This window comes from Capricornis sumatraensis, chromosome 6 (genome assembly GCF_032405125.1).
Source record: "Capricornis sumatraensis isolate serow.1 chromosome 6, serow.2, whole genome shotgun sequence".
In the NCBI taxonomy this organism is placed as follows: domain Eukaryota; kingdom Metazoa; phylum Chordata; class Mammalia; order Artiodactyla; family Bovidae; genus Capricornis; species Capricornis sumatraensis.
In genome coordinates, this window is record NC_091074.1 from 18,998,407 (window position 1) to 19,016,448 (window position 18,042).

The 18,042-nt window shown below is 49.4% G+C and overlaps 1 protein-coding gene across 2 annotated transcripts in view; it reads left to right on the top strand.

Annotated features, from left to right (window-relative positions):
- SCARA5 (scavenger receptor class A member 5) overlaps positions 1-18,042 on the top strand; it is a 126,035-nt gene that overhangs the window by 82,575 nt on the left and 25,418 nt on the right. For both annotated transcript variants that reach the window (XM_068974658.1, XM_068974659.1), the window contains 3 exons: positions 5,577-5,657; positions 8,424-8,522; positions 10,351-10,407. In XM_068974658.1, coding sequence (XP_068830759.1) covers positions 5,577-5,657; positions 8,424-8,522; positions 10,351-10,407 — 237 coding nt within the window. The remainder of the gene's footprint in view (positions 1-5,576; positions 5,658-8,423; positions 8,523-10,350; positions 10,408-18,042) is intronic.

The following is an 18,042-nucleotide window of genomic DNA, read 5'->3' on the forward strand; positions in this document are numbered from 1 at the left end:
TGCACAGTGATGCTCGTGGCTCCTCCCAGCTCTGAGATGTGGGGGTTCCGCCCTGGTGCCCTCTGAGATCAGAGGGGTGAGTGTGAAGGTGAGCTTCAGAGCTGAGAGCAGTGGACCTCTGAGAAGGGAAAGGACTTGGCTAATATTTGGGGACACCATGAGGAGAAAACTTTGGCTGAGGTGGAGGAGAATTTGTATCGAGAAGCATCAGACTGTGAGTTTGCAGAAGAAGGGGTCAGGTTGGGAATGATTTGCAGGAGTCTCCAACAGAGAGGGCTGCTCATTGTAGTATGAGGGGCTTCCGAGGGCTCTGAGTTCACCTGATTCTGATGGGGTCAATCAGACAGCAACAGTGGGTTGGAGAGAGAAGCTGGAATCCAGGAAGGGAGGCTGGGAGGACCCCTATGAGGGAGGCAGTGAGGAAGGAGGGAGAGACAAGCCTCGGGAATCACCTGGATGAGAGCCGTGAAGGGGGCAGGGCAGAGGAAAGGGAGGAGTCCGAGCAAGCTCCAGACTGTCAGCCTGGCTTCCTGAGAAAATGACATCAAGTCAGGTCCCGAGTAGCCAGACCCCGAGGTAGGCTTTCAGGAGTCATGTACGGGTGTGAGACTTGGACTGTAGAGAAGGCTGAGCATCAAAGAACTGATGCTTTTGAACTGTGTTGGAGAAGACTCTTGAGAGTTCCTTGGACTGCAAGGAGATCAAACTAATCCATCCTAAAGGAAATCAGTCGTGAATATTCATTGGAAGGACAGATGCTGAAACTGAAGCTCTACTACTTTGGTCACCTGATACCAAGAGCTGACTCACTGGAGGAGACCTTGATGCTGGGAAACATTGAGGGCAGGAGGAGAAGGAGATAACAGGATGAGACGGTTGGATGGCATCACCAACTCAATAGACATGAACTTGGGTGAACTCTGGGAGCTGGTGAGGGACAGGGAGGCCTGACGTGCTGCCGTCCATGGGGTCACAAAGAATCAGACATGACTTAGCGACTGAACAGGAACAGATAGATCCCAAGAATGCATCACCAGCAGTCAGCGCTGATTTGAAGAAGTGCTTGGTCCTCAGAGCTCCAGACAGCCTGGCCCCTTGAGACCCAGACTGGCCACATTCCAGGCTCCTCTGAGTCAGCCTGCCTAGTACCACCCAAGGACACGACTAAGCCCTGGAAATCAGCACCTGCCTTTACTAGCCACCCTGGCTTCTTCCCAGTTAATCTCTAGTAAAGGTCTTCACTAACCACTTGCTGTTTAGTCTCTCAGTCATGTCTGGCTCTTCACGACTTCATGGAGTATAGCCCATGAGGCTCCTCTTTCCATGACATTCCCCAAGCAAGAATACTGGAGTAGATTGCCATTTTCTTCTCCAGGGGATCTTCCCAACCCAGACACTGGCAAGCGGATTCTCTACCACTGAGCCTCCAGGGAAGCCCACACTAAGCACTTAGTTGTATCTTAAAAACTCCGTCCACGTGTAGGATATTTTTAGAATCTGGTTCTTATTGAACTGGCAGGGGGGTTTCAGATGGGGCTATTCTAATAGCCATCCTCAGTAATCTCAGCATAGTTCTGATGAAGCATTTTGAAGAGTGGGGTACAGATGGTCAGGGACAGTCTTGCCACTCACAGGTTCTCAAGCCCGTTTATATCCACCATGTCACTGAGTTCCCTTACTCCTCACTGCAAACACCCAAGGAAGGAATTTCTACTTAGATTTTACAGACCGAGAATTTGAACCCAAGATCTCCATCCTCCAACCCCACCTTCCAAGTGATCTCTGCCCCCTTGATGCCTCTCCATCAGAGTTAGTCCACTGGATAGCATCCTGTTTATGCCAGAACGACCTTGGAGTGAGTGGAAGAATTGGAGGATGTGGTCCATAGCACCGTTGACCTGCTTGAGCCCAGGGTGCTGAGTTTCCCATGGGGAGGGCAGGAAGGAGCAGGGAAGAGTGAGAAGGGTGGAGTGGTCTGGGGGCAGGGGAGGGTGACAGCCGCGTTGCAACCAGTGATGGGCAGAGATTCAGGAACTGCATCGGCAACCTTTGCTGCAGCCTTGACCTGGCCAGGAGATTGCTGGCATGGGCATTGTATAGCTCACTTGCTTCTTGCCCTGGTCCTTCTCTGCGGTATAAATCTTAGGCGTGTTCCCAACAGGTGTGGTGTCTCAGTCCTATTGTCTGAAAGCTGAGGTCCACATGGCCAGTCTTACTTTGTTCTTCTTCCTAGAAAAGAGGAGTGCAAGTTGCTCAGTCGTGTCCGGCTCTTTGCAACCCCATGGCTGTACAGTCCATAGGTTTCTCCAGGCCAGAATACTGGAGTAGGTAGTAGTAGTAGCTGTCCCCTTCTCCGGAGGATCTTCCCAACCCAGGGATCGAACCCAGGTCTCCCGCATTGCAGGCGGATTCTTTACCGGCCAAGCCACCAGGGAAGCCCTGGTGAAGAGAGGAAGATGATTACAAACCGCGGTCCTCCTCGCATGATCCGTGCCTTGTTTAATGATTTGTGCACTTTTCAATTGTTGATTCCTTCTTTCCTCTATTCTCATGCCATTGAATTCTTAAACCGCTGTCAACTTTGGTTAGGGTCTGAGGACAGTGCCAACTTGGGGAATGTATCAGTACATCTTGATCTTGGCTGCCTGGCTGTTTTGTGTGTCTTAACGCCCTCTGATCTCATATACTCATTCATTCGGCAAATATGTATTGTGCAAGCATGACTGCTAGGGGGCGAGTATACATGTTTTGGTTTCCTAGGGCTGCATGGCAGAGCACCACAACCTGGGTGGCTTTTTGTTGTTTAGTTACTCAGTTGTGTCCAGCTCTTTGCGACCCCATGGACAGGCTCCTCTGTCCATGGGATTTCCCGGGCAAGAATACTGGAGTAGGTTGCCATTTCCTCCTCCAGGGGATCTTCTTGATCCAGGGATCGAACCCAAGTCTCCTGCATTGGCAGGAGGATTCTTTACCACTGAGCCACGAGGGAAGCACCTGGGTGACTTGAAACAACAGAAATCGATCCTCTCACTGTTCTGCAGGCTGGAAGTCTGAGATCCAGGTGTGCACAGGACCATCCTCCCTCTAAAAGCTCTGGGGGAGGATCTTTCTTGGCCTCTTTCTCTACTTCTGATGTTGCTGGCTATCCGTGGTATTCCTTGGCCTGTAGATACATCATTCCAGCCTCGGCCTCCGTGGTCACCTGGCCTTCTGCCCACGTGTCTGTCTATCAGGACACCAGAAATTGGGTTAGGACCCACCCTGCTCCAATCTGATCTCATCTTAACTAAATATAGCAGCCAAGACTCTGTTTTTAAAGAAAGTCGTATTCTGAGGTCCCAGGTGGACGTAAAATAGGCAGGGACAGTTTGACCCAGTGCAGTACAGTTTGGGCATTTTCCTTGGTCCTCTTTTTTTGGCTCACTGAGCAGCCAGAATGGAGAGTTTAGAATCTGGGTCTTCACAGCCAGTACAGGGATGCCAAGGGTGTGGTCCTGTCTCAGGGAGCTGGCCATTTTGTTAGGAAAAAGAGAACATCTCCCCTTGTGACTACAGAACAGGGCAGTGTGGGATAAGCATCCAATAGTACCAAGGATATGTGTTCAAACAGGCCGTGCCCGCATGTGGCAGGAATGAAGCATCAGAGAAGGCTTGGCCACGAGAGTGGCTACGAGCAGCCTTGGTGGGGCAGGTAGCGGTAGGAGATTGATGGAGAGGGGCCCCTGGCTCACCAGCCTGGGAAGAGCAGGCTGCAGGGCGTGAAGGGACAGGTCTCTTCTGGGAATGATGTGACATCTAGCATGATGAGCGAGGCAGGGTTGATGGGGCCAGACAGCCCTGAGCTGATCCACAGCTCGCTCACTCATTAGCTAGCTGCCTGTGTGGTCATCTGAACCCAGCGTGTATGGACTGACTCGGGTCACACAGGCTAGAATCCCTGCCATGCTGGAGCCTCACCGTGGAAGGAGGCCCCACTAAGAAGCATTTAGAAACCGCTTCTCCCATCCAGGTGCTCAAGCTAGAAATCTGAACCTGATCCTGGCTGCCTCCTCTGCTTTCACCTACATTAGCCAAGGTCTGTCTCTTCTACTCCTTAACAGCCACTGACATCCCTCCTCATGGCTACTTCCCTAATTCAGGGTTCCCCCACCTCTCAGCTGGGTGCAACCTCCTCCTTAGCCTCCCTGCCTTTATTTCCCCCTGTTCCCATCCCTTTTCCGACACCGCAGCCCGAGCGCTCTTCCTTGTGTGCAGATCTGGCCACACTTGTGTTTCAGGTCCCTTCTGTGGCTTCTGGTGCCCTTGGGGTCAAGTTCAACACTTGCAGTAGGCCTCAGATACCCTCCACTTTCTCACCCTTCTTACCCCATCATGTGTCCCCCCGGCTTCCAATCCTACCACCTCTCACAGATCTTTAAGCTCTTATGGGGATTGTTCTCTCTGCCTGGAACTTTCCCCCTTTCACTGTGTCTTAGATAGTTAAGGCTGTTACAACAATACCACAGGCTTCCCTGGTGGCTCAGTGATAAGGAATCCACCTGCCAATGCAGGAGACTTGGGTTTGATCCCTGAGTCAGGAAGATCCCCTGGAGAAGGAAATGGCAACCCACTCCAGTATTCTTGCCTGGGAAATCCCATGGACAGAGAAGTCTGGTGGGCTGTAGTCCATGGGATCACAGAGAGTCAGAACTTAGCAACTTAACCAACAATACCACAGACTGGGTGGATGGCTTAAAAGGCAGAGATTTCTTTCTCACCATTCTGGAAGCTGGAAGTCTGAGACCGGGATTGGGTTCAGATGCAAGCCTTCATCCTGGCAATGGCTGCCTTCTTGCCAGATCCTCCTATAGCAGAGAAAGCATGCTTGCCAGTACGAGTGTGAGGAAGGGACGGAGAGAGACTGCTCTCAGAGGTCTCTTCTTATAAGGGCACTAATCCCATTATGGGGGCCCCACCCTCATGACCTCATCTAACCTTAATCACCTCCCAAAAGGCCCCAACTCCAAATACCATCACATAGGAGGGTAGGGCTTCAACACATACATTTGATGTTGGAATGAGGGAGCCACAGGCATTTAGTCCATAACACACTGCCACTCCTCCCTTTACTTAGCCACTTCTGTTCCTCCTTGCAGTTTCTCTGTGGATGTTACTTCTTCCAGGAAGGTTTCCCTGATTTCTGCCTCCACCACCCACAACACACACACACGAAGGTGGACGAAGTAGAGCCCCATGTGCCTCCAAAGCATATTTTTGACTGTTCCTTTCTGTAGGAGTGAGGTTTTTTCTTTTTAATATTTATTTATTTGGCTGCATCGGGGCTTAATTGCAGCACAGGGAATCTCTCACTGTGGCCTGTGGGCTCAGTGGTTGTGGCCTGAGGGCTTAGCTGCTCTGCATCAAGTGGAACCTTAGTTCCCTGACCAGGAATCAAACCCGTGTTGCTGCATTGCAAGACAGATTGTTAACAGCTGACCCACCAGGGAAGTCCCTCAGAGGGAGTTTTTGTTTCCTCTGCAGGCGACCTGCTCCAGAAAGCCGTCCTCTAACCTTAGTGCTGTGTGTCACCCTTTCAGGACCACCGGGCCCCAAAGGTGATCCAGGGGATGCAGGGAAAGACGGCAAGCCTGGAATCCCTGGACTACCTGGACTTCGAGGTAATGGGGGCCCCGGGAGGGACCTGGACATACCAGGAAGGGAAGCGGCTCCCCCATCCATCCCTGACTTTCTCTTTTATCGTTGGTGTCGGTGATGGGGCTCTCAGGACAGTCCACAATTGACTCAGCTTCAGACGCCCTATTCTGTTAAAAGACTAAGAGGTTGTTGGTGTAACACTGTGTGTTTTAGTCTCTCAGTCGTGTCTGACTCTTTGTGACCTTGTGGACTGTAGCTATCAAGCCCCTTTGTCCATGGGATTTCCCAAGTAAGAACTGAAGTGGGTTGCCATGCTCTTCTTCAGGAGCTCTTCCTCACCCAGGGATCAAACCCAGGTCTTCCACGTAGCAAGCAGATTCTTGACCATCTGAGTCACCAGGAAAGCCCTGCTGTTAATATAAGTCAGTTAAAAAAATCTTTCTGGTTTGGAAAGCTTAAAACATTTTTAAAGTAGTGTAACACTAAGGTGGAGCAAATCCTTTTCCATAGAAAGTACCAGGGTCAGAAGGAAAAGAGTGCACAGGAGTCTTATAGTTCCCTGAAGCCACTCCCCACCCCAGGAGTCAGGGCCCCTGAGACCAGCATCATCAGAAAGAATCGAGGGTGTCCTCTGATCCAGAGCAACCCTTCAAGTATGCCACGCCCCCTCGGCATTTCCTGGGTCTCCAGCACTTGACCCCTTGCTTCTGAGGAGACCACCCCAGTCAGTAGATACCTGTCCTCTCCTGCCCTTTGCTACCTGCCCTAGTGACAGCCTGGAAGGTCCAATAGCTGATAGGAGGGTACTCGGGGACCTTCTGGAAAGAATGTGTTCTCCTAAGATGCCTTTCTCAGGAGTTCCTATTCCATTGCCTTATCAAACTTTGCATCCCGGCTTGTCAATTCTGGACCCTCTGCTGTGAGCAGCATTTAGGAGAGTGTAGAGTCTTCTTGGGACTTCCCAGGTGGCTCAGTGGGTAAAGAGTCTGCCTGGGATGCAGGAGACGAAGGAGAAATGGGTTTGATTCCTGGACTGGGCAGATCCCCAGGGGGAGCACACAGCAACCCACTCCAGTATTCTTGCCTGGAGAATCCCATGGACAAGAGGAGCCTGGAAGGCTATTGTCCATAGGTCAAAAAGAGTCAAACATAACTGAAATGACTGAACATGCATGCGCTTAGAGTCTTCTAAGTCAGCAGTCCCCAACCTTCTCGGCACCAGGGACCAATTTCATGGGAGACAATTTTTCCATGAATGGTGAGGTGGGGAGATAGTTTTGGGATGAGTCAAGTGCTTGAAATTTACTGTGCACTTTTTTCCATTATTATTACTTCAGCTCCGCCTCAGATCATCAGGCATTAGATCCCAGAAGTTGGGGACCCCTATTCTAAGTGATTTAAGAAAAGGGGAGGCTTATCGGGGTAAAGGTATCTGCTTATTTATGTCAGGAATTACACCTCCAAACCCTCTCCTTCCTAAATCTCTAAGGAGGCTGCAAACAGGGAAGGAGGCAGAGGCTGGTGGAGGCGGAGCTCAGAGCCTGGCCTTCACTCCTGGCCTCCGCCTCGCAGCGCAGCTCCCTTAACTCAGAAGTTAAGGATGCCCAAGGGCTTCCAGAGCAGTTGAACCTCTTTTTCTCCCTCAGTCAGTGATGGGATGGGGGACCCCTGGGCATATCCTGCATGAGATTCAGAATTCCATGACAGCAGGGCTGTTGGCCTACAGGAATGTTATATTGGGCGGGGGCGGGGGAAGGAATCAAGCCCTTTTCTGAGGTCCTTCCACCCTCTTGGGACCCTGGTCATTTGGTGTTTGCTGTAGAGGAATCATAAGTGAAAGGCAGATTTCTTCATGTCTTGGAAAAAGGCCAAAGAAAACGAACTAACATTCAGAGCAGGAAAGAACAATTAATTAGTTAATCAGAGTGCCCTGCTTTGCAGAGATAACTTTGGGCTTAGGTCAGGCCTCCAGGGGTGGAGGCCTCACTGGATAAAAGCAATTGTTGACTTCCGGTCTCCATGGTGACCTGTGGCTGGTGTCACGGGCCTTGTGGCCAGGAGCCCTGGGGCCTGATAGATCAACAGCCTGTCTCGCCCCAATTATTGAGCTTTCGGACTTCCTCCCTCCTTGTCAGCCTGCCATCCGCTTCTCTACACTTCCCTGTGTTTGCTGCAGGGAAGGGACCTTTCTATTTTTTTTTTTTTTCCTATGGAATGAGGAGTGATTTCATCTTCTTCCTACCCTAAGTACCAATAAGCCCTTTTCATCCAGCATGAGATGAAGCCAGCCCATCAGGGCTAAGATCCTGTCTCCAACAGTGTCTGCTGTGTGACCTTGGGCAGACTGCCTCACCTCTCTGGGCCTCGGTTTTCTCATTGGTAATACAGGTGGAATAACACCTCAGATTGTGGGGGGAATTAGATAAGATACTTAATGAAAAGCATTCAGGAAAGTGCATGGCACATTCAAAAGGCTCAAAATTTTTTTGCAAATCTAAATCTCTAGCATAGGTAGAGCTAACGAGAGCGTGCCCAAATGAGCTTGGCACCTCCAACATTGCTCACAATAGACTTGGACCTTTGTTGGGGAGGGATCCAGACTCATTGGGTTAAAGGTGCTGATGGGGAGAGTTTGTGTTGGCCTTTTGGGCTCTGTTTTTGCAGCATCTTTAACTGAAAAAAATCAAGAAGCAGAGGCAACAGGAAGATGCATGGTTGAGCCAGACCGTGGTCACTGAGGGCCCTTCCAGTTCTGAGTCTGAGGCCCCAAAACTTTCTTGTCTCCCTAGGTCTGCCAGGGGAGAGAGGGACCCCAGGACTGCCTGGCCCCAAGGGTGATGAAGGGAAGCTGGGAGCCACTGGACCAATGGGCATGCGTGGCTTCAAAGGTAACACTGCATCTCAGAGCTTGCTTGCTCACCACCCGCCCCTGCACACCAACGTGGGTCCTGGAGTGTGGACCGGATGCAAATTCTGGTGCTGCCACTGACCCACTAAGTGACCTTGAGCAAGTCACTGAATCTCTTTAAGCATCTGCTGCTTTTCTTCCTTTTTTTTTTTTCGTTTTGGCCGTGCCATGTGACATGCAAGATCTTACTTCCTGGACAAGGGATCGAACTCATGCCCCCTGCGGTGGAAGCGTGGAGTCCTAACCACTGAACCACCAGGGAATTCCCATTAAGCATCAGTTCCTCCATCCCCAAACTAGAAATCCTCATGATGCCATATTTCACAGGGCTCTCATGAGGGTTACATGGGATGTATATGAGTGAAAACATGGTCAACTCTAAAGCACTATAGAAATGCAAGGGAGTGTTCCTGTGCTTGCAGTTCAGTGACGTAATGAGAGGAAACCGGGCTAGGAGAATGGAGACTGCAAGCCCAGGCTAGCCCCTCCCCCCAGTACTGCCAGATTCCTTACAGTTTGTCATATTCTTCTGATCCCCCAAATAGTTAAAACTTGAACCAGTTCTCAGATTTCCGCTGTCAATAGTGTTTCTTCTGACTTGTTTTCCTTCATGTTAATAGTCACCTTGTTCATTTTCAGGGGAGCCTACTTGATAGTCATTCCCATCTTTTCATGTTCATTTCAAGTGTCCAAACCTCCTAGCGCTATTGCAGAAGAAGAAATCTGACACTCTTTCCCTGGCCTTTGCCTCCTCACTTGTTCTCACCCCACATCAAGGATGACCTGTTAATCTTGGATCACTGGGAATTTTTATTCTACTTTCTGACTGGTGATTAAACAGACTGAGGTTTTCCTTCCTCTTATATCCACATTTTAAAAAATTGATTTTTAAAACACATTACAAAAGCAGTGCATGCTTACTAAAAACAATTTAACAATACAGAAATGTATGAAGTCTAAAGTAGACAGTGAGTGCCCTCCTTCGTGATCTCTTACATGCTTACTCTTCAGAGTAACTACTGTAAACACTTTGGAGCATTCATATTTACATATATGGTTGCTTTTTTTTTTTTTTTCAAAACTTGGATCACAGAAGGCATCTTCCCCTGGAACTTGCTGGCTTCCTTTTTTTCACGAGAGAATTTGCCATAAGCTTTTGATTTGCAGTTGTCTTTCTGGAGGCACTTGGATGGAATCCCCGGTCTTTTTAATGTCCCCTTGAGTGGTGTCAGGACCTTTCAACTTCTTTGTAGAGTGAGATGTTAGCTGAGAAAAGAGCTCTGTTCTTTTAACCATATCCCGGGAAGGAAATGCCACAATTCCCTGGAAACTCTTCCTCGTGTTGTATAGCCTCTCCCACCAAAAAATCTGCCTGATGTAGAGCCTATGTTTCTCCTTGTAACTGAAGACCCTCCCTGCTTCCTTTTCTCCCTGCATGCTTATTAGAGCAACCTTGGATTTGAGCTTCTAAAATTTTGGCTATTTAATAGGAGTATCTTTTCTTTGTCTTCTCCCTGTGGGATACCATGCACTCCTTTAAGTCTGTGCTGCGATGCTCCTCTGTGTTTTAATTAAGAGGGAAGGAAACTTCTCGGCTTGGTGCCCACCCACCCTGCTCCCAAGGAGGACTGGGCAGACAGCATAACTGACTCGAGCTCTTACGCTTCCTGCCATACATGCCCTGCAGGTCTGTGGGCTCCTGCCTCAGCATTTCTCTGGTTTGGGGTTAATGTCTCTTGGTGATAAGACTTTGTTCACCATTCACATTTATTTCCATTTCTAATGTGGGTTTTCCTCCTCTGTTCTAGGTGATCGAGGCCCGAAAGGGGAGAAAGGAGAGAAAGGAGACAGAACAGTGGATGCCAGTAAGGAAATTCTGTTGGGGTCACTGGGATTCTGGGTCGGCACGGGTGTGGCTGTTGCCCCAAGCAGCCCCACAAGTTTTGGGGTCTGGGAGATGGAGCCATTGGCCCCGACTCCAGTGTCAAAGAAGCTGCCTACCTGCTCCAGGGCTCAGTTTGTCCAGCAGGAGAGAATTATACCCCAGGGGCGCAGGCTATGTTTCCAGTGGTTGTGTGGAAGGGTCTGGAGGCAGACTGCCCAGGCGTCTTTCTGGTTGCCTCACTATGAAAATGTGTGCCTCAGTTTTCTCATCTGTAGAATGGGAATAAAAAGTGTTCTTACATCATAGAGTCATTGTGAGAATTAAATGAGTCAATCCATGTAACTGGTGGTTAGGACACATGGTTAGGACTCAGTATTAATTATTAGTATCCTATGTAATACACAATTCAGACAGACTTTCTCAAATCATCAGAGATGCTTGCTAAAATTCAGTTACTGACTTCCTTAAAGAGCTTGACCTACCTGGGTAGTTATATGGGGAAAGGTGTTGAGGCTAAGCAGAATCCTGTTTGTTCTTTCCCTCTGCCACTAACTGAGCAGTGATGCTGGAGATCTCATTTGGCAGACCACTGAGTCCAGAAATGGATGTCTCTCCAACCAGGGTCCTTCCTACAATGTTTACGAGGAAAGTCAGCTTATCTAGTTATAACAGTCTTTTCCAGGGCTTAAGTCCACTATGAAGGGCTCCATGTAGAACCTTGGAGAGATCGCCAGAGAAGAGCGAGCCTCCAAGCCAAATTTCAATGAATAGAATTTTCTAGCCAAGTTAAAAAAACGGTACCAGCACGTAGTATTCTGGGGGCTCTAAAATCTACCATCTGCATAAAGGCTCAAGCTGTTTACCCTCTTCTAAGGCATAGGGGCTCTGGTGTGGGCTCTCCAGGAATCCGGGGCCTGGGGAAATGGACAGACACCACTGTAGATGCACCCTTTGGACCCAGCGTGAGGTTTCCTGAAGGCTGATCCTTGGTTTCAGTGGACACTTCCATCCAAGCTATGCAGGGCCAAGAGACCTTGCTCTTGAATAGTACCTTCTCCAAAGTCCCTGAACCTTTATCTTGCCTCCTACTTCCTCTGCCCTTTCCTTTCCTAGGACAGTGATTAAGGATCCAATAGGAGAAATGTACGTGATAGCTTTTTGTCTCTCTAAAGCGATGGGTGTACCTGAGGACAGGTATGCCCATATCTACAGGGACTCCATACGCTCATCTTCCCTTGCTGTGCCATGCCAGGTTGCTTCAGTCGTGTCCGAATCTTTGCAACCCCATGGACCATAGCCCACCAGGCTCCTCTGTCCGTTGGATTCTCCAGGCAAGAGTACTGGAGTGGGCTGCTGTGTCCTTCTCCACACCTTACCTTGGATGCTGTAATCCACAAGCAATCTATATGCTTTCTAGCATTATCTAGAGTCAAGGACAGCCAAGGGCTTGACTGGGAATGTCTCAGCTAGAAGAGATGTGTTGGACCGTCCAGGAGCCAAAAAAAAAAAAACTGAAGGCAAAGGAAGGGAGTCTAGATCTGATCTAGGATGTCAGTGATATATCTGAGTCACATTTCTTTGAGAGCTGGGCAAACTACTTTGTCTCTTGAACACTGCCTTCTACAGCTCTTTGTTGACTGTTGACTTTTGGTAGGACAGTGCCAAGGCAGCTGAGAAGGACCCTGACATTCCCCTGTGAAATGGAGAAGTCCTGATGGGGTGGTGGGAAAGGAGGGACGGTGGAAAGATGACCTCTGAGAGGGATAGCAGAGACACTGCCCACCCAGTGTGTACCCACGGGTGCTTGTCAGGCTCTTTGGCAGCTTCTCCTGCTGACTCAAGAGCAGGGGCTGGGCTGCTCTGGGCAAGCCTGGAAGAGCTGTGGGCTGTCAGTCACCATGCAGCCCACAGGGATGTTTTCATCTCTGTTTACCTTGCCTCGGTTGGCCTGGCTGGGTGGGCTTTGCAGTGGATTGGGCCCCGAAGCTGGAGGCACAGTGTATGGGGGGATGGGTGTGGGAGAGAGCTGAGTCGCAGAGGTTGGGGGCTTCCCCAGGCATGGGCAGGGAGCCTGGGGGAAGGGCATCGAATCTACTTGGCCCAGGAGCCTCTATTCTGCACTCAGAGGCTGGGCAGCCCCTTCTCAGGCACTGCTGGTGTTCTTTTTGGCCCTGAAGGGGCTGTACCCTCCCTGGATCCCAGAGCTCAGGTAACTGTCCCCGACAAGACCCCAAAATGTCTCCATCGGTGATGGAGCAGGAAAGTGGGGTGGCTTTGCAGGTTCAACCCCATCGACAGGGGACCGTACATGCAGCATGCAAGGCATGAAAGACACACATAAGACACACACAACATTGCAGACCCACCAGGCTGAACGGCTTTGTCCATTTCCCGTTCTGAGAGGCCTGGAGTGGGGAGTAGAGACTCTCAGGGCAAGGAGCAGAGGCTGGGCAGAACACCCAGGCCTCGGCCGTCTCTGATTCTGGGATGAGAGGAAGGCCTCTGGTCTTTTTTTTTTCGGCTGCACTGGGTCTTTGTTGCTGCACATGGACCTTCTCTCGTTGCTGTGAGTGAGGGCTACTCTCTAGCTGTGGTGCTCAGGCTTCTCTCGTTGCAGAGCATGGGCTCTAGGGCGCATGGGCTTCCATCGCTGTGGCTCCCAGGCTGCAGGGCACAGGCTCAATAGTTGTGGTGCACAAGCCTGGTTGCTCCTTAGCACGTGGGATCTTCCTGGATCAGGGAGGGAACCCGAATCTCCTGCATTGGCATGCGGGTTCTTTACCACTGAGCCAGCAGGGAAGCGTCCTCACTCCTGCACCTTTTTTTGGTGCACCTCAAAGCTTGTGGGATCTTAGGTCCCTGACACAAGGATTGAACTCATGCCCTTGGCAGTGAAAGTATGGAGTCCTAACCACTGGACCGCCAGGGAATTCCCAGGCCCCTGGTCTTGAAGAGGAGTGGGCTCCTTAAATAACTTCGAGGAGCCCCCACCTGGAGATAGGGGTTACAGAGCCTGAGGCTGAAGGAGGGCGATTGAAGCTCTTCCGGGCTGAGACCTGGGCCTTCCCACGGCCTCCACCCACCAGGCTGCCTCTGCTCACACCAAACCCACACTATAGTCAGACTCCTGGTTATGTTTCCACGGAACTCTGGTCCCAGAGGCATTCACTGGATCCCTGGGACTGAGGTTCTGAGGAGGGGCCAGGAGATCATCTTACAGAAAAGTGAGGAAATTCTGACCCATGCTGAGTGCCTACTTCTGGGGGGGTTTCTTAGTCATTCCTCCAGCCCAGGGCAGCCCCGCCATGAGTTCCCAAGGGTGAAAGAAAAAGTTCTCAGCCCAGGGCTCCACCTTCCTTAAAAAAGGATGTGGTGAGGAGGAACCCTCCTCTAGGAACCCAGCTTGCCCCTGAGGCCTGGAACATTTACCAAACACCACCTACCCTGGTGGCACAGTGGTAAAGAATCTGCCTGCAATGCAGGATCCCCAGGTTCAATCCCTGGGAAGGGAAGATCCCCTGGGAGTAGGAAATGGCTCCAGTATTCTTGCCTGGGAAATCCCATGGACAGAGGAGCCTGATGGGCCTCAGTCCATGGGGTCCCAAGAATCCAAGATGACTTAGCAACAAAACGTCCACCACCACCTCCCACCTTTAACAGCAAAAAGCTAAAACTCCAGCAGGTGGGGGTGTTACTACATTAAAAGGATTGATGAGAAAAAACATAGACCCCCTCCTCAGGTCAGAATCAGAAGTTGGAGGTTTTCCTTTGAAGAAGGCATTATAGCAAAGACTTCTCAGGACCCATGTTTTAAGTCAATATTAAACTATTTTCAGAACAAGATCTTATAATTATTGATCCTTGTTTTGGCCTGGAGTCATAGGGTTTTAGAGTCTTAGGATTTTGGAGTCATAAGGGTTGGATGGTATTTCAAACCACCTCCTCTTCCACTCCAGACAGCTGGACAGAATTCCCACAGTTTCCCGGCTAGGTCATGGCCAAAGTGAGGCTAAATAGAATGCAGAGCTTCTGATTTCTGCTTGATGAGAGGTAAAGGTCTTTTGTTGTTGTTGTTTGTTTGTTTGAGGCAAGGCTGGTACCATGTTTGGCTTTTGAGAGTTTGGCCAAGAAAAAAAAGATAGGTTTACACATCTCAAGAGAGAAAGACATTTGTTTTACCCTCATCGATGGTCCATTTGCAAGAAAAATACACAGTATTTTTGCAGCAAGGGAGTAAGTAAAGGATCTGTGTTGTTTAAGCCCCACAGCGTGAATTTCAAGCAGGATGTAAATTCAGATTGTTTAAAAATGTTTCCTCAATTAGGATTCACATGGGAAAATGTACGCAGGAGGGGCCAGGGGTAAATTCCAAGCCAGAGCTTAGCAATAGCTATCAGTAGCATCTCAGAAAAATTGAAAAATGGTTAACACCTTGTGTGTGTTTTCAGTATGTAGGGAAATAGGTTTCTGTGTGTTTGGCAGGATGGGGAACCAGTGGACACCCTAGCATGCAGTATATAAGCTCAAAATAAGTGATCAGGATGGTGGTTTCTAGACAGTTCTTTTCCATTGCTGCCGAGATGTCTCTGTCTCTGCTTTAACCGATTCTCAATGTTTTGTTTTGTTTTCTGGCTATGCCTCACAGTATGTGAAATCTTAGTTCCCCAGCCAGGGTTTGAACCATGCCTCCTGCCATGGAAACTCAGAGTCTTAACCACTGGACCGCCAGAGAATTCCTTCTATCTCTCTTTTAGAACGTGTGTGTGTGTGTGTGTGTGCGCTCAGTTGCTTCAGTTAGATCTGACTCTTCAAGACGCTATGGACTATAGCCCGCCAGGCCCCTCCATCCATGGGACCCTCCAGGCAAGAATACTGCAGTGCGTTGCCATGCCTTCCTCCAGGGGATCTTTCTGACCCAAGTCTCTTTTGTCTCCCGCCTTGCTGGTGGGTTCTTTACCACTATCACCACCTGGAAAGCCCCTCTTTCAGAATATAGGACCACCCACTGGAGTCTATGAATTGCCTTCCATCCATCCCTGTCTCTGGAGATGCCAGGGAACCTGTCTGGGATAGTGTAGCGCCAGAAGCTAGCATTCTTTCAGACCTGAGGGACAGAGCTACCCGACTTTTTATGTATACTTGTATCTATTAGTCCAACTGTGTGCATGTTTTATGCCTGGTACAACTTTACTACCTCAGCAGCAGCATGATTTGAAAGTAAACCACACTTCCAAGTTAAAGTAGGCACTCACTCAGGACTGCTAACCAATTAGCACCTGGTACTCGGAGAAGTCAAGTGTCTGTGCCCCACATTTCACTTAATTCTCCAGTCCTATCCAGGAGGCATAAATTGTGTGCCTGTTAGAAAGATGAGAAAGCTGAGGAAGAGGATAAGGAGGCCACCCAGACCCAGAGGCATTCGTCCAGGGCAGAGCCAACACCCAAGGCGGGTCTGGAGTCCGCCAGCAGTCCTTGAGCCACCATCTTGGATTCTCTGTTATTCTCGGAGTCATTCTCTCTGGCCTTGGGGGTCAGCATGGGGTCCTCGTGGGCCACTCTCCTTAGTGGGTTTAATATGAAATTGCTAATTTCTTCCTTACCAATGCTCATTGTTTAAAATCTATTTTTATAATTGAAGTTTAGTTGATATAAAATGTCATATGTTATAGATGTATAATATAATGATTCATAGTGTTTAAACATTATACTCCATTTACAGTTATCACAAAATATTGGCTGTGCTCCCAAGCTGTACAGAACATCCCTATATTATACCTAATAGTTTGTACCTCTTTATCCCCTACCCTTGCCTTGCCCCTCCCCTCTTCCCTCTCCCCACTGGCAACCACTTGTTTGTTCTCTATGTCATTGAGACCGCTTCTCTTCTGTTATACTCACTAGTTGTATTTTTTACTTATTTTTTTAGCTTTTAAAAAAGTTCTTGATGTGGATCATTATTTTAAAGTCTTTACTGAATTTGTTGCAGTATTGCTTCTGATTTATGTTTTGGTTTTTTGGCCCCAAGGCATGTGGGTCTTAGCTTCCAACCAGGGATCAAACCTGCACCCGCTGCATTGGAAGGTGAAGTCTTCCCCCTGGACTGCCAGGGAAATCCCTAGTTGTACTTTCTTAGAGTCTCAGTTACTTTTAAGAGACTTTTCCCCATCTCAGAGTTTGTTCTTTATTTCACCAAGCCTTGACTGTCTCACCTACTTGGGGGCTTCTGGGATCAGCCACACTGAAGTTTTCATGCCTGGGATGGGGGCTCTGCCTCTGACAGCAACACTTGCCCCCTCACGGGCTTTTCCTGTTCTTCCCGACTGATTGTGTTCAGTTTCTGCCTTTGTTCATCCCTTCTCTTTATCCTCACATAGTGTCCCTGACAGATGCAAACACCACAGGGTGGTGGAGATGGAAAAGTATTTTTTTAATGTTTCTTCCCTTCCCTTTATTTTTGGTGACTGAAAATACACAGAGATACAAAACTCACTCAGAAAAATTGTCTCGCAGCAAAGCAATGGTTTTTCCAGTAGTCATGTTCAGATGTGAGAGCTGGATCATAAAGAAGGCTGAGTGCCGACAAACTGATACTTTCCAACTGTGGTGCTGGAAAAGACTCTTGAACAGTCCCTTGAACAGCAAGTCTTGAGAGTCCCTTGAACAGCAAGGAGATCCAACCAGTCAGTCCTAAAAGAAATCAACCCTGAATATTCACTGGAAGGACTGATGCTGAAGCTGAAGCTCCAATACTTTGGCCACCCGATGCAAAGAGCCGACTCACTGGAAAAGATCCTCATGCTGGGAAAGATTGAGGGTAGGAGGAGAAGGGGGAGACAGAGGATGAGATGGTTGGACATGAGTTTGAGCAAATTCTGGGAGATGGTGAAGGACAGGGAAGAGTGGGGTGCTGCAGTCCATGGGGTCACAAATAGTTGGACACAACTGAGCAACTGAACAAGAAATACCCCTTCAGGTGCTGGCTGGAGCAGAGCAGGAGACACTTGAGAGAGAAATGAACACAAGGATGGAAGATAAGGAGTGTTTGGAACCTGAAAAGAACTGAGCAGGAACAGTGGAGGCCTGAAACCTGAAGGTCAGTAACCCAGCCAGCACAGCACAGAGCCAGCTTGGAAGGGAGTCAAGAGGGTGAGGGATTCGTCTCACTTCTGTCACAGAGAAAAGGTAGATGTGTGGAAGGAAAGAAACACTTAGGGAAGAGAATGTCGGTTATTCACTTACTTAGCGAACATTCCAGAGGAGGCAATGGCACCCCACTCCAGTACTCTTGCCTGGAAAAATCCCATGGACGGAGGAGCCTGGTGGGCTGCAGTCCATGAGGTCACTAAGAGTTGGACACAACTGAGCGACTTCACTTTCACTTTTCACTTTCATGCACTGGAGAAGGAAATGGCAACCCACTCCAGTGTTCTTGCCTGGAGAATCCCAGGGATGGGGGAGCCTGGTGGGCTGCTGTCTATGGGGTTGCACAGAGTCAGACACGACTGAAGCGACTTAGCAGCAGCAGCAGCAGCAGCAGCAGCGAACATTCACTCATCCTTCTCTGGAGACCAGGCCCTGGCTGAGGGCCCCATGAGGAAGACCTGTCCTCACCTTG